The sequence below is a fragment of the Penaeus monodon genome, chromosome 35 (assembly GCF_015228065.2).
Source record: "Penaeus monodon isolate SGIC_2016 chromosome 35, NSTDA_Pmon_1, whole genome shotgun sequence".
NCBI classification, from domain to species: domain Eukaryota; kingdom Metazoa; phylum Arthropoda; class Malacostraca; order Decapoda; family Penaeidae; genus Penaeus; species Penaeus monodon.
Window position 1 is genome coordinate 27,456,436 of NC_051420.1, and position 15,000 is coordinate 27,471,435.

General features: G+C 47.9%; 1 protein-coding gene across 1 annotated transcript in view; it reads left to right on the top strand.

The window, feature by feature from the left end:
• LOC119595153 (tetratricopeptide repeat protein 28-like) overlaps positions 1-15,000 on the top strand; it is a gene marked incomplete in the record, with an annotated part of 130,124 nt that overhangs the window by 113,590 nt on the left and 1,534 nt on the right. Inside the window, 15 exon segments of the mRNA XM_037944325.1 lie at positions 1,583-2,574; positions 2,714-2,864; positions 3,427-3,659; positions 4,383-4,529; positions 4,918-5,139; positions 5,426-5,682; positions 6,603-6,858; positions 7,244-7,805; positions 8,223-9,487; positions 9,807-9,932; positions 10,299-10,382; positions 11,064-11,295; positions 11,729-11,923; positions 13,640-13,747; positions 14,017-15,000. The exon segment at positions 14,017-15,000 is cut by the window's right edge and continues 1,534 nt beyond it. Of these exon segments, the coding sequence (XP_037800253.1) occupies positions 1,583-2,574; positions 2,714-2,864; positions 3,427-3,659; positions 4,383-4,529; positions 4,918-5,139; positions 5,426-5,682; positions 6,603-6,858; positions 7,244-7,805; positions 8,223-9,487; positions 9,807-9,932; positions 10,299-10,382; positions 11,064-11,295; positions 11,729-11,923; positions 13,640-13,747; positions 14,017-15,000 (5,814 nt within the window).

Below are 15,000 nucleotides of genomic sequence, written 5' to 3' on the forward strand. Positions count from 1 at the left end.
ACTGTACAAATAATAGCCATTTTTTTTTTCTTTTACTATAATGAACATTATTATTATTATTATTATTATTATTATTATTATTATTATTATTATTATTATTATTATTATTATTATTATTATTATTGTTGTTGTTATTATTGTTATTATTGTTATTATTGTTATTATTGTTATTATTATTATTATTATTATTATTATCATTTTTCTTCTTCTTCTTATCATTATTATTATTATTATCATTATTATTACTATCATTATTATTATCATTATCATTATTATTACTATATTTACAACCCACAAATTCTTCATTTTAAAAATTTTCCTTTTCTATTCATCATTCAATTTTCTTTACTCATCCCCCCCCCAACCCCCATCCCCCACCCACCCCGAGAACCTCGCCAGCTCCCCGCAGATCCGTGACGAGTCGTTCTATCGGGGTCCTCGGCGCCAGGACCCGGCTCGGGTATCTGACGCAGGATTTCGAGTCATCCCTCCTTCATTAGGGCATCACGGGGCAGGGAAGAGGGGGAGGGGAGGGGGGGAGGGGAGGGGACAGGGAAGGGGCAGGGAAGGGGGGACGGGAGGGGAAGGGGAGGGGAGGGGAGGGCGCGGGCGCTCGTATCTATTTATTCATTTGTTTGTTTGTTTGTTGATTTTATTTATATTTATTTATTTATATGCCTTTTTATGTATTCACATATATATTTGTTTATTTTACTTATTATTTTATTTATTTTTGTATTATTATTATTATTATTATATTATAATAATATTATCATTATTATTATTATTATTATATTATTATTATTATTATTATTATTATTATTATTATTATTATTATTATTATTACTACTACCATTATCACCATTACCATTATTTTTTTTTTTATTATCATTCTTACTCTTATTATCCTTATTATCATCATTATCATCATCATTGCTATCATTACCATCGCCATCATCGTTATTTTCCTTTTGTGCATTTCTGCGCATTTCCCATTTCACCAACTTGGTTTCCCTCAGAAGCAAGTTGCGTCACTGAGCCGATAGTTCCCGTTGTAAGGAACTTTAACTTTCGGTCTATATCCTTTGCAAGTGAATGTCTGCGTGGCATTGGCTGTGGAGTTATCCGTGTTGTTATGTTGGGCAGTATGTTGTGATTTTGTTTATTTATTTTGTATGCTTGTCGATAGTGTGTTTTCAGTCGTGGATGCGTTTGTTTTAATGTTTGGCGATGTGGTGTTGTTGTTATCCGTATGTGCGTGTGTTTTTTTTTATTGGTTATGTTGTGGTGTGTTTTTTTTCCCCAGTTTTGTTGTGTTGCTGTGTGAGTGGAGGTTTCGGTCTCGAGTTTCTGTTCGTAACGTTAAATTAGTTATTGTCTGACGTCAAAAGAAATCCAGTGAAATTCTAGTAATGGTTTGCTAACTGTTTTTTTCCTTCTCTTGTTAAGTATTGTTGTATTATTAAGCGTCGCTTGGTAGAAGTCAGGATGAGGCGCCAAGGGATGAAGGTCGATCACGGTCGGTTACAACTGATTCCCTTTTGCAATGCTAACTTCCGTGCGAATGCTCCTCTCGCCGCAGGCCACGTGTACACAGCCATCGGCGACTACCCGAACGCGCTGGCGTCGCACAAGCAGTGCGTGCAGCTGGTCAAGCAGATGGGCGACAAGCTGCAGGAGGCGCGCGAGATCGGCAACGTGGGCGCCGTGTACCTGGCCATGGGCGACTTCGACAGCGCCGTCGACTGCCACATGGAGCACCTGCGCATCGCCAAGCACCTCAGCAACAAGGTGGAGGAGGCGCGCGCCTACAGCAACCTGGGCTCCAGCCACCACTACAAGCGCAACTTCGACCAGGCCATCGCCTTCCACAACCACGTGCTGCGGATCGCGCAGGACCTGGGTGACAGGACCATCGAGGCGCGCGCCTACGCGGGCCTGGGCCACGCAGCGCGCTGCATGAGCGACTACGGCCAGGCGCAGCGCTGGCACGAGAAGCAGCTGGACATGGCGCTCAGCACCAAGGACAAGGTGGCGGAGGGCCGGGCCTGCTCCAACCTGGGCATCGTGTACCAGCTGATGGGGCACCACGACGCGGCGCTCAAGCTGCACCAGGCGCACCTGAACATCGCGCGGCTGCTACAGGACCGCGCGGGCATGGGCCGCGCCTACGGCAACATCGGCAACGCGTACTCGGCCATGGGCTACTATGAGCAGGCCATCAAGTACCACAAGCAGGAGCTGACCATCAGCAAGGAGGTGAACGACCGCATGAGCGAGGCCTCGACGCACGGCAACCTGGCCGTGGCCTACCAGGCGCTGGGCATGCACGAGATGGCGCTGCTACACTACCACTCGCACCTCAACATCGCCCGCGAGCTCAAGGACACGGCCGGCGAGGCCTGCGCGCTCCTCAACCTCGGCAACTGCCACTCGTCGCGCGGGGAGTTCGCGCAGGCCGTGCCCTACTACGAGCAGTACCTCATGCTGTCGCAGGAGCTGCACGACACCGAGGGCGAGGCGAGGGCGTGCCACTTCCTCGGCTACGCCCACTACTGCCTCGGCAACTTCAAGGTGAGACTTGCGATGCCACAGGGTCGCCTATTCATATTTCAGTCACCCCTTTAGTCACCCTCTTTACCTCCATATCTTTATATCCCTCCCATCTCCCTCCTCTGACCCTGACTAACGATCGTCGCCCACGCCTTCGCAGGAAGCCATCAGGTACTACGACCAGGACCTGGCGCTGGCGAAGGACCTGCAGGACCGCAAGTCGATGGGGAGAGCCTACTGCAACCTCGGCCTGGCACACCTGGCCCTCGGCAACTCGGAGACGGCCCTCGAGTGCCAGAAGTACTTCCTGGGTGAGTGGCACTGTCGGTTCCCGGCCCGTCGTTTAAGGTGGTTTCTGTGATGATAACTTTTATGTGTTCGGTGAAGGACCAGGTTTGGTTTTATTTATTGCCTTGATTTTTTTTTTAGAATTGAGACGAGACTTAACTGTTATTTTGGCATAAATTGAAGCAAGATGGTCAAAAGTAAAGATTTTTGCACTTATATAACTAAGATGGAAAATCTTTCACCTTCTGTGACGAAACATGCGGATGCCTTCTTCATACTATTATCCATAATGCACACACAACGGAAGCCAACCTTTGCTTCCTTACAAAAACACCACCACCACCACCACACTCCCTCACCACCACCACCAAAACCACCACCACCACACTCCCTCACCACCACCACCACACTCCCTCACCACCACCAAAACCACCACCACCACCACCACACTCCCTCACCACCACCACCAAAACCACACTCCCTCACCACCGCCACCAACACCACACTCCCTCACCACCACCACCACCACCACACCACCAAAACCACAACAACAGCATCTCCTAACGCGCTCTCCCCCCTGCCCAGCCCTGGCGCACATGATGAAGCACCTGCAGGGCAAGTTCCGCGCCCTCGGCAACATCGGAGACGTGCTCATGAAGATGAAGAACTACGACGAGGCAGTGAAGGTTTACCAGAAGCAGCTGGTCCTCGCCAAGCAGTCACGTGACAAGGTCCTCGAGGCCTCGGCGTACGGCGCGCTCGGCCTCGCGCACCGCCTCCTCAAGTGCTTCGACAAGGCCCTCGGCTACCACACGCAGGTCGGCGGAGGCGGATGCTGTTCGGCCTCTCGTTTTTCTTTTCTTTTCTTTTTTATCTGTTGTTATTCATTCATTTGGTGTTGCTGATTTATTTATTTATTTTTTTAATTATTATTCTTCATCTGTTGTTAATTCATTTGCTGTTTTTTTATTATTATTATTATTTTTTTTTATTCATCTGTTGTCATTCATTCATTTATTGTTGCTGATTTATTAAGTGATTTTTTTTATTTATCTATTTATTTCTATCATTCATCTGTTGTTAATTAATTTGCTGTTTTTTTTTTTTTTTCAATTCGTCTGTTATTGATTCATTTGTTGTTTTTTATTTTGTTGTTCTTGATAACTTTATTGCTATTAATTAATAATTTTTTGTTCTTTATTTATATATTGTTCTTGATTAATTTATTTATTAATCTTGATAACATTTATTAATTGTTAGTTAATTTCTTGAATTTGATTTTTTTCCCGCAAAAACGCCTTGATTAGACGAAAACTACATAATAACTGATAATGCAAACATGACACACTTATACAAAAAAAAAATCTATAGATAATGCAAAAAAAAAAAAAAAAAAAAAAAAATAGCAATCGCATGAACTACAAAATTGCAACATAAAACTTACCAATCGCATGCACTACAAAAATTGCAAACCAAAACTTACCAATCGCATGCACTACCCGCGCAATGACCTCGTTTCCTCGCCCTTTGCCGCGCACCAGGAGCTGACGATCCGGCAGGAGATGGGAGACATCAAGGGCGAGTGCAAGGCCCACGGCCACCTGGGCGCCGTCCACATGTCGCTCGCCAACTACACCAACGCTATGAAGTGCTATCAGGAGCAGCTGGAGCGAGCGAAGGAGCTCAAGGTGAGGCGCCGCACGCGGACGGAGGGGAGGGGCGTTTTTTTTTTCTTTCTTTCTTTTGGTTTGTTTGTCTGTCTCTTTATTTATGAATTTCTTTGTCTCTGTCTGTCTGTCTGTCTCTGTCTCTGTCTCTGTCTCTGTCTCTGTCTCTGTCTCTGTCTCTCTGTCTCTCTGTCTCTCTGTCTCTCTGTCTCTCTCTCTATCTGTCTCTCTCTCTCTCTCTCTCTCTCTCTCTCTCTATATATATATATATATATATATATATATATATATATATATATATATATATATATATATATTTGTCTATCAATAAAAATACATGGTTTAAAAATATGAAAATGTTCACGTGTTTACGAGTAAGTATTTGCAAGCCCGCTGCCCCCCCCCCCAGGACGCCGCCATGGAGGCCCAGGCGTTCGGCAACCTGGGCATCGCGAGGCTCAACATGGGCCACTTCGAGGACGCCATCGGCTACCTGGAGCAGCAGCTGGCCACGCTCGAGCAGCTGTCCACCACGACCGCCGTGGTAGACAAGGGCCGCGCCTTCGGGAACCTCGGCGACTGCTACGACGCCCTCGGGGACTCGGAGGAGGCCATTAAGTGCCACGAGCAGGTGAGAGGCCGCGGGATTTTTTTTTTTTTTTTCAATATAACCGAAACCAACACATTCGTCGTAATTTTTTTTTTCAGTATAACCGAAACTAAGACATTCATTGTATATCAATTTGCACCTGAAAAACAAGCACAAAAAAAACACATTGTGGTATCGTATAACCTGACTCCCTCTACGTATAACCGCAACAATAAAACTACAACCCCCAAATAGCCCAAAATATAACCCCGTCATGATAACCCCATAAGCGCCAAACCAAATGACCCCCCCCCCCGCGCCCCCGCAGTACCTCGCCATCGCCCTGAAGACGAAGAGCCCGAGGGACCAGGAGCGAGCCTACCGCGGCCTCGGGAGCTCCCACAGGTGCGTCGGGAACCTCCAGCAGGCACTCGTGTGCTACGAGAAGCGCCTCGTCGTGTCCCACGAGCTCAACATCCCTGCTGCCAAGGGCTCCGCTTACGGCGAGCTCGGGCACATCCACTACCTGCTGGGCAACTTCGAGCAGGCGATTTCCTGCATGGAACATCAGCACAAGATCGCCAGGTGAGGGAGGCCTTCGTATTTTATTATTATTATTATTATTTTTTTTATTTTTTATAATCTTTAATTTTTTTTTATCATCTTTAATCAGTTTTTTTTTGTCATCTTTAATCTGTTTTTTATTTAATTATCTTTAATCGATTTTTTTATTATTTTTTTTTTCTTTTTTTTTATTATCTTTAATCATTTTTTTATTATTATTTTTTAAATTTAATTATCTCATCTATTTTAGTATTCTGTTGTCTGCTCTTTGTATGTTTTGTTTACGTTCTTTTTTTATTTCCTATCATTGTGTATGTTCTATAATGTTCGATTTCTGTGTTGTTTTCTTGAAGGCTTTTGCTGTTTTTATTGCAAATTATCTTGAAATTATCTTATCTTATCCACAAACGTCCTTATCTATGGTTTCAATACCTACCGTTCTAGTCAATAATCTTCGTTTGTTGAGGATCATCAAAGTAACCTTTCTTTTCCACTTAAATATTTTAGTGCATCAAGAACAAGTTTAAGTGAGACTGAATAATTCCGCAGAACAAGTCATTTTAAAGTTATTTCTGCTCGTAAGAATGAAGTGATAATATGATAATGATAAAAAAATGATAAATGATTAGAAAAACTCACGAAAAAAAACGAGGAATGAATAAATAAACAAAATAGCAAGAATGTTACGATAATATAATAATAATAATATGTTGATTTAATAATGATATAATAATAATATGATGATGATGATGATTTAATAATGATATAATAATAATAATAATAATATAATGATGTAATGATAATATAATAATAACAATATAATGATATAATAATATAATAATAATAATAATATAACACTGTAATGATAACAAATAAATACTAAGTGATAAGCCAACCTCACGGAGCTAAGCGACGCCCCCCCCCCCCCTCCCACTCGGCAGAGAGCTCGGGGACAAGCAGAGCGAGGGCGAGGCGGCGTGCGGCCTTGGCACCGTGTACCAGCAGATGTGCGAGTACAACACGGCCCTCCGCTACCACCAACTGGACCTCAAGATCGCCGGCGAGCTCACCAACCCCGCGGAGCAAGGGCGGGCGCACGGGAACATCAGCCTCGCCTACGAGTCGCTGGGAAATTTTGAGCAGGCGGTGACCCATGGCGAGCAGCATCTCAGCATCGCCGCGCAGATGAACGACAAGGTGGGTCGACGGCTGGGGTGTGGGGGTGTGGGGAGGGGTGTAGGGGTGTGGAGGTGTGGGAAAGGGGTGTGGGGTGTGGGAGAGGGGTGTGGGAAGGGTGTGGGGATATAGGAAAGGGGTGTGGGGAAGGGGTGTGGGGGTGTGGGGAAGGGGAGGGAGGCGGGACGGGGAAAGTTTGTTTTGCGGAAATTATCAGTGCGATGCGTTATTTGTAAATGTAGAAACTGCTGTGTCTGAGATTCTCCTTTCGTCTTTAATGGATATTCATTAAATGTAAATATGTGATGTTTTTTTTTTGTTTTTTTTTTGTAATTAATCTGAGAAATCCATGAGACATGTGCCTTTGGCCCGCGAATCCCTGCTGTAACCGCCCACGCCTCCCCAGGTGGCCAAAACGCTGGCCTACGCCTCCCTCGGCCGCGTGCACCACGCCCTGGGCAACACCACCCAGGCCGTGGCGTACCTGCAGCAGGGCCTCCAGATCGCCGAGCAGCTGGGTCGGCGCGAGGACGAGGCCAAGATCCGGCACCGCCTGGGCATGGCCCTGTGGGGGCACGGCGACCTGGAGGCGGCGCAGACGCAGCTCGACCGCGCCGCCCACCTGCTCGACACCATCCGGCGGGAGGCGCGCGGCTCGCAGGACTACCGCCTGTCCCTGTTCGACCTGCAGACGGCTTCGTACCAGGCGCTGCAGCGGGTGCTGGTGGGCTTGGGCCGCAACGAGGACGCCCTGCTCGTGGCGGAGCGGGGGCGCACGCGCGCCTTCGTCGACCTCCTGCTGGAGCGGCAGGGCGCCTCGACCTCCTCCAGGGCGTCGCGCATCGAGGACTCGACGCCATCGTCCGTCGACCAGATCGTGGACATCGTCAACCGGCAGAAGGCGTCGGTGTTGTACTACAGCATCGCCGCCGGTTGCCTCTACAGCTGGCTCATCGTACCCAATAAAGGTGAGGGCGGGGGGGGTCCTCTGGCCTGGGGAGGGTAGTGAGGATGAGTGAAGTAATAAGGATACTGATGATGATAATAAGATGATGGCAATGGTGATGATTTTGATTGTGATTTGGACAATAGTCATGATAATGATAATGCTTTTCATAGTAGTGACAGTGTGATATAATGATTCTTAAAAACGATAGCGGTACCGAATATGGTGGTAAACTTAACAAAACAGAAGTGGGCATGTAGTAGTAGAGACCTCTGATAACTATGCCTTTTAGATACTAAGCCTTCAATTTCCCCATGTGATTTATATCAGTATGAAATGCTATATGTAGGAGAACCAGTCTCTGTTAAATCTATATTAGTTATATTAAGACCGAATTAATCTAAAAAACCCTTTCACCTTCACTTGTCTTCGCCGGCAGGAATCGTGAAGTTCCACGAGGTGAGCGTGAGCGAGGTGGAGGCGGAGCGCGAGGGCGACTGCGGCGAGGACGCCGTCGGCACGTCGGGCTCGCTGCTGGAGCACTACATCCAGTCGGTGCGTGACGCCCTCGGCGTGGAGTGCGGCGCCGGCGCCACGCGCGGCGGCGTGTCCAGCGAGACCGAGAGCGAGGCCGGCGACATGTGGAACGCGCACCTGGAGGAGCTCGGCGACAAGCTCAACCACGAGGCCGACCGGACGGGCTTCCTGCGCATGGTCAACCGCAACCACCTGTTCAACTCGTCCAACTACTCCCTGTCGTCGCTGTTCTCCCTCGGCTCCGTCAGCGGGTCCATCGCCTCGGGCTCGGCCTCCAGACCGGGCTCGACGCGCTCCAGGAGGGTCACGTGGCAGGGCCCGTCGTGCCTGCGCTCGCTCTACGAGCTGCTGATCGCGCCCATGGAGGACCATCTGCCCGAGACCGGCGTCACGAGGGAGCTCATGCTGGTGCTGGAGGGCGACCTGTACCTCGTCCCGTTCCCGGTGCTCAAGGGCACCAACTCCAACGACTACCTGTGCGAGCGGTTCTCGCTGCTGGTGGTGCCGTCCATCAGCGCGCTCAAGGTGAACCAGCGCTCCAAGAACTCGAAGCCGAGCGGCGAGCAGACGTCGGCGCTGGTCATCGGGAACCCGAAGCTGCCGAGCACCGTGACGGAGCAGTGGGGCTGGGGCGACATCCCCTACGCGGAGCAGGAGGCCACCATCGTCGCCGAGATGCTGCAGACGAAGGCCCTGACGAGCGCCTGCGCCAACAAGGAGGCCATCATTAGGCTCATCTCGCAGGTGGAGTGCATCCACCTGGCGACGCACGTGTCGTGGAAGCTGTCGGCCGTGATCCTGTCGCCGGGCGAGTTCGTGGAGTCGCGCGCGTCGAAGCGGCTGTCGCACTCGTCGCAGCCCGAGGCCATCCACGAGCACCTGGACGACGAGAGCTCCGACATCGCCTCCACCATCGACCTGCCGGCACTCTCCGAGTTCCTCCTGACGGCGGCCGATATTCTCAACCTCAAACTGAGGGCCAAGCTGGTCGTGGTGTCGTCGTGCCACACGCGGGACCACCACGGGCGCGCCAACAGCGACGGGGTGGTGGGCTTCATCCGCGCGCTGCTGGCCGCCGGCGCCCAGTGCGTGCTGGTGTCCCTCTGGCCCGTCCCCGACACCGCCGTCAAGATCCTCTTCAGAACATTCTACTCGTCTCTGCTGCAGGTGAGACCGGGATTCAGGCCACAGGTGCAGGCGGCTTTCTAAGATAACAGCATTGTTTTTTTTACTGATTAATTCGGTATGCCATCAATCTTTACCGAAATCCTAATGCAAGATCCAAACTCAAATACCCACTTTTTATCACTGATGATCATATGTTTAGCTGAGTATTGACAAAGTAATCAGGTTGGATGTTCAGAAGGGCATCCAGTCAGGCAAGGGCGGCACAGCCTCCAATGCCCCTAGACTCAAACGAGACCATAATAAAAGACACTCCTATGATCGTTGCCGGAGTCCAAGCTAATCTCTCCCGCGGTTCCAGGGGGCGCGAGTGAGCCGGGCGCTGTCGGAGGCGCAGCAGACGGTCCAGACCACGAAGCACTTCGCCCACCCGGCCAACTGGGCGGGCTTCCTCCTCGTGGGCGCCGACGTCAAGCTCTCGAATAAGGTACGGCGCTATAATGGGCGCTCATATATATATGTCGACATATATATTTTTCCAGGTGGCATTTTTCTAAAATAATGTCGAAGTAAATTAAGCTTGTTAAACTTAATAGAACAACTTCCATATTTTTCTTCTAAATTTTTGTAGGTAGTCGATTCAGTTTTGCAACTTCACAGAGAAGTAATCTTCCATATAGTATAAAAACATGTCATACATTATGATATCTCAACTACTCCCAATATTCAATGATTTATTATCACCATCATCAGTCACGGCACAATCTTTGAAAAAGACATCTCAAGAGGGAAGCTTACACTACGCACCACAGCGTCGCTTATTAGTATTAACTGAACCGCCTTGATGTTCCAGGTGGCGCTGATGGGTCAGGCGCTGTGCGAACTCCTACGCACGCCTGACAAGTGTCGCGACGCCCTCAGAGTCACGTTGCATTTGGTAAGGAAGACTTTGCAGAATTCTGTCTGTGCATTTGTTTGACTGTCCATCTCTCTATTCGTATGTGTGTGTGTGTGTGTGTGTGTGTGTGTGTGTGTGTGTGTGTGTGTGTGTGTGTGTGTGTGTGTGTGTGTGTGTGAATGTTTGTGTGTGTACATATATATGTATATATATATATATATATATATATATATATATATATATATATATATATATATATATAAATATATATATACATACACACACACACACACACACACATATATATATATATATATATATATATATATATATATATATATATATATATATATATATATATATATATATGTGTGTGTGTGTGTGTGTGTGTGTGTGTGTGTGTGTGTGTGTGTGTGTGTGTGTGTGTGTGTGTGTGTGTGTGTATGTGTATGTGTGTGTGTGTGTGTGTGTGTGTGTGTGTGTGTGTGTGTGTGTGTGTATGTGTGTGTGTGTGTGTATAAATATATATATGTATATATATACATATATATATATATGTATATATATATATTTATGTATATATATATAAATATATATATATATATATATATATATATATATATATATATATATATATATATATATATGTACATATATATATACACATTTATAGGTATGTATGTAAATATATATTCACATATCCGCCCCCGTCGCCCGCAGGTCGAGAAGTCCCTCCAGCGCATCCACCGCGGCCACCGCAACGCCATGTACACGACGCAGAAATCTATCGAGAACAAGGTCGGGAACGTGAACGGCTGGAAGGACCTGCTGATGAGCGTGGGCTTCCGGTTCGAGCCCGCGGCCAACGGCATCCCCAGCAGCGTGTTCTTCCCCCAGAGCGACCCCGGGGAAAGGCTCACCCAGTGCTCGGCCAGTCTGCAGGCGCTGCTGGGTAGGTGGTCGGGGGAACAGGGGGGGTTGTTTGGGTGTGGGTGGGGGCGGGGGGGGGGTAAGTAGTGTGTGGGTGGATTGGGGAGGGGAAGGGGTGGGTACTGGGGTGGGGGAATGGGGGAGGGGAATGGGGGAGGGACGGGGAGATGGGTACTGTGGTGGGATGTGGGTACTGGGACACACACACACACACACACACACACACACACACACACACACACACACACACACACACACACACACACACACACACACACACACACATGATAAAAAGTGATCATAGAAAACACCAATCACAACTTCAAACTATCCCTCAAATCCAAGCTAGATAAAAGACGTGAAATAAACACGAGACCGAGAATCCTCCCCCTTTTTATACAATTCACTAACCTCCCTCTCTCCCTCCCTCCCTCTCTCCCTCTCCCTTTTCACAGGTCTCTCCCAGACATCCTTACAGGCAGTCTCGAAGCTCCTAGACTCCCCCGAATATGCAGAGGACGTCATCTCCGTCATGCGCGCCGTCATCACCCAGTTCACCGTCAAGGACCTCGAGAACGAATCCATTGAGGTCCCGGTGCATGTCAAGCTGTGGCGGGTCAACGGCTGCCATGAGCTGCTGGCGTCGCTAGGTGAGAGGCTCAGGGGTCGTCGCGGGGGGGGGGGGGGTGCAAGCGGTGTGCATGCGGAAGGAAGGAGGGCTTCTGCAGATGATGATGGTGATGATAATATTGATGATGATGATAATAATGATGACGATAATAATAATGTTAATGATAATAATCACAGAGATAATAATAATAATAATAATAATAATAATAATAATAATAATAATAATAATAATAATGATAATGATAATGATAATAGTAATAATAATAATAATGATAATTATAATGATAATAATAATAATGATAATTATAATGATAATAATAATAATGATAATGATAATAATGATAAGTAATAAATAATTATGAAAAATACGTTTTGAACCGCGATCGGAATGTTATCTTGGTTGCGATTCGTGTGCGTGTTCGATACATCTCGTTTGGGCGTTCGAATCCGCGAAGATGTTTCGTCGAGACACTGGCTTCGACTTGAAATGTGAGCGAGCGATCACTTCATAGCGGGCGGTAGATCTTACGAACGTGTTTGTTTAAGAGCAGTATGTTGCGTATTCCAGAGATGTTACCACTCGGGCAGCTTTTTAATGCGTTGTCGAATCATTCTTTATCTTCATGTAACTTTAACGATTATGTTCAGATGTTCCTTTACCTGTTTGGCTGTGATGTTGGATGAATGACAAGAACTCTTTAACGTTGTTGGTTGCAACGGCAGAAATACAGAGCACATGACAAACTTAAACTTATTTTGTGCATAAAATTTACGAGGGTAATAATAACACTTCATATCATGGTAGTGATTGTGATGTTCTTAACGATCAAGGATGAATTTTATATATATATATATATATATATATATATATATATATATATATATATATATATATATATATATATATTTATTTATTTATTTATAACAAATCGTTGATAATGATATTGATGATATCATAGTATATACTAAGATTAATTATAATCACGAATATTGATTAATGGCGATGACAATATTGCTAAAAACAATAATTAGCATCATCACATAAGGTGTAATTGTCGTAGACACTATCATTAGGATAATCGTGCACGAATCAGTAGTAGTAAAAGCTATATTGTCGCTCAAAACACACGATGTGAAAGGTTAAAAGGTGATGACCCATATCACCGGGAATTCTAGTCTATTTTTGAAAAGATATCTTGCACGTTTGCCTTGTGAATCAATATATATATATATATATATATATATATATATATATATATATATATATATATATAATATATATATGTATATATATATATATATATATGTATAATATATATATATAATATATATATATATATATATATAATATATATGTATATATATATATATATATATATATATATATGTATATATATATATATATATATATGTATGTATGTATGTATGTATGTATGTATGTATATATATGTATATATTTGTATATTTATATGTGCGTGTGTGTGTGTGTGTGTGTGTGTGTGTGTGTGTGTGTGTGTGTGTGTGTGTGTGTGTGTGTGTGTGTGTGTGTGTGTGTGTGTGTGCGTGCGCGCGCGCGTGCGCATATATATATATGCATGCATGGATGCAAATAATTACACATTATCTCCCTCCGATGAAATTTCTGACCAATCTCATTTCACAACTATTCCTGCCATGACCAAGCTTCCCTCCGCCCCATTAGCGAGGCTTCCGCTCATGATGGTCCGCACTTTCAGGCTTTGACCTGATGGAGGTGGGGCGGGACGAGGTGACGCTGCGCACGGGGAAGCAGGCCAACAAGCGCAACATCCAGTTCGCGCACCAGGCCCTGCTGGCGCTCTTCGGTAAGTTGGGACGCGGCCAGGCCCTCGCCCTGCGCGCGGGGGCTTGCCTCGTTCGCACGCCGGGGGCTTGGATACATGTTGTTTCGTGGAGGGTTTTACATATATGTTCTTTTGTGAATAGTTTGGATATATATTGTTTTGTGAAGGTTTGGATATATATTGTTTTGTGAAGGGTTGGGGATTTTCATCGCGTGTGTCTGGGAAATGCTGTTGTTGCATGCATGTCCGTGGGTCAGTTTATAGCACTTGCTTCGCTTCTACTCGAGCAGACACCCAGGAGGCCCCGAAGAGCCTGAGCGTCGACTCGAGCAGCAGCCTCGAGTCCCTGGTGAGCACCGACGACGAGGAGGAGTCCGTGGCCGCCCCCCCGCCGCCGCCGCCGCCCTCGCAGCCGCTCCTGCCGCACCGCACGGCGCCGCTGCTGCTGGGCCGAGGCGCCTTCTCCAGCTACGTCAGGAACCGCGGCGAGCCCGACGGCGCCCGCGCCTCCACCAGCGAGCAGAAGGGGCGCGAGAGCGACGCCGCCTTCACGCCCTCGCCCGTGGACCCGGGCGCCAAGTACGCCCGCGCCTTCCGCTCGCCGCACGGCCCTCCCAGCGACACGGGCTCGCCGCAGCCGTCGCCGCGGCTGTCCCTGACGCTGGCGCACCAGAACAAGATCCGCTCCATGTACACGTCCAACTCGCCGGCCAGCGACGGCGGCGGCAAGCGGCCCGACAGCTCGTCGAGCACGAGCAGCATGACGGACTGGGAGAGCGGCCAGGCCACGGTGCGGCGCCAGCCCCTCGCCAAGCCCGTGATTCCCTCCAAGGCGCCCATCTCCGCCACGCACAGCCGCGTCAGCGACGTCAGCGCCGGCTTCATGCGCCCGCACTACGTGTCCATCAACAAGAGCAACTCGCAGGCGTCGTCGGGCTTCGAATCGCAGAGCTCCGACTCCGACTTCGGGCCGCGGCGCACGGGCACCGTCAGGAGCGTGTATACCACGGTGGGCAGCGCGTCCACGCTCAAGCTCAGCAAGAGCGCCACCATGGACACGCTGGACCGCCTGAGCGTGCGCACGGAGGTGGGGCGCCCCGTGGTCGGCGGCGCCCGCGGCCGGCGCGACCGTAGCACCGAGCGGGAGCTGTCCGGCGACAACGCGGAGGGCCAGGCCGCAGGCGCCAGCGCCGCCGTCGTCAGCACGGCCGCCGCGGAGGCCGGCGAGACGCGGGCGGTGCAGACGCGGAAGATGCCGGAGGTGCAGCTGGACT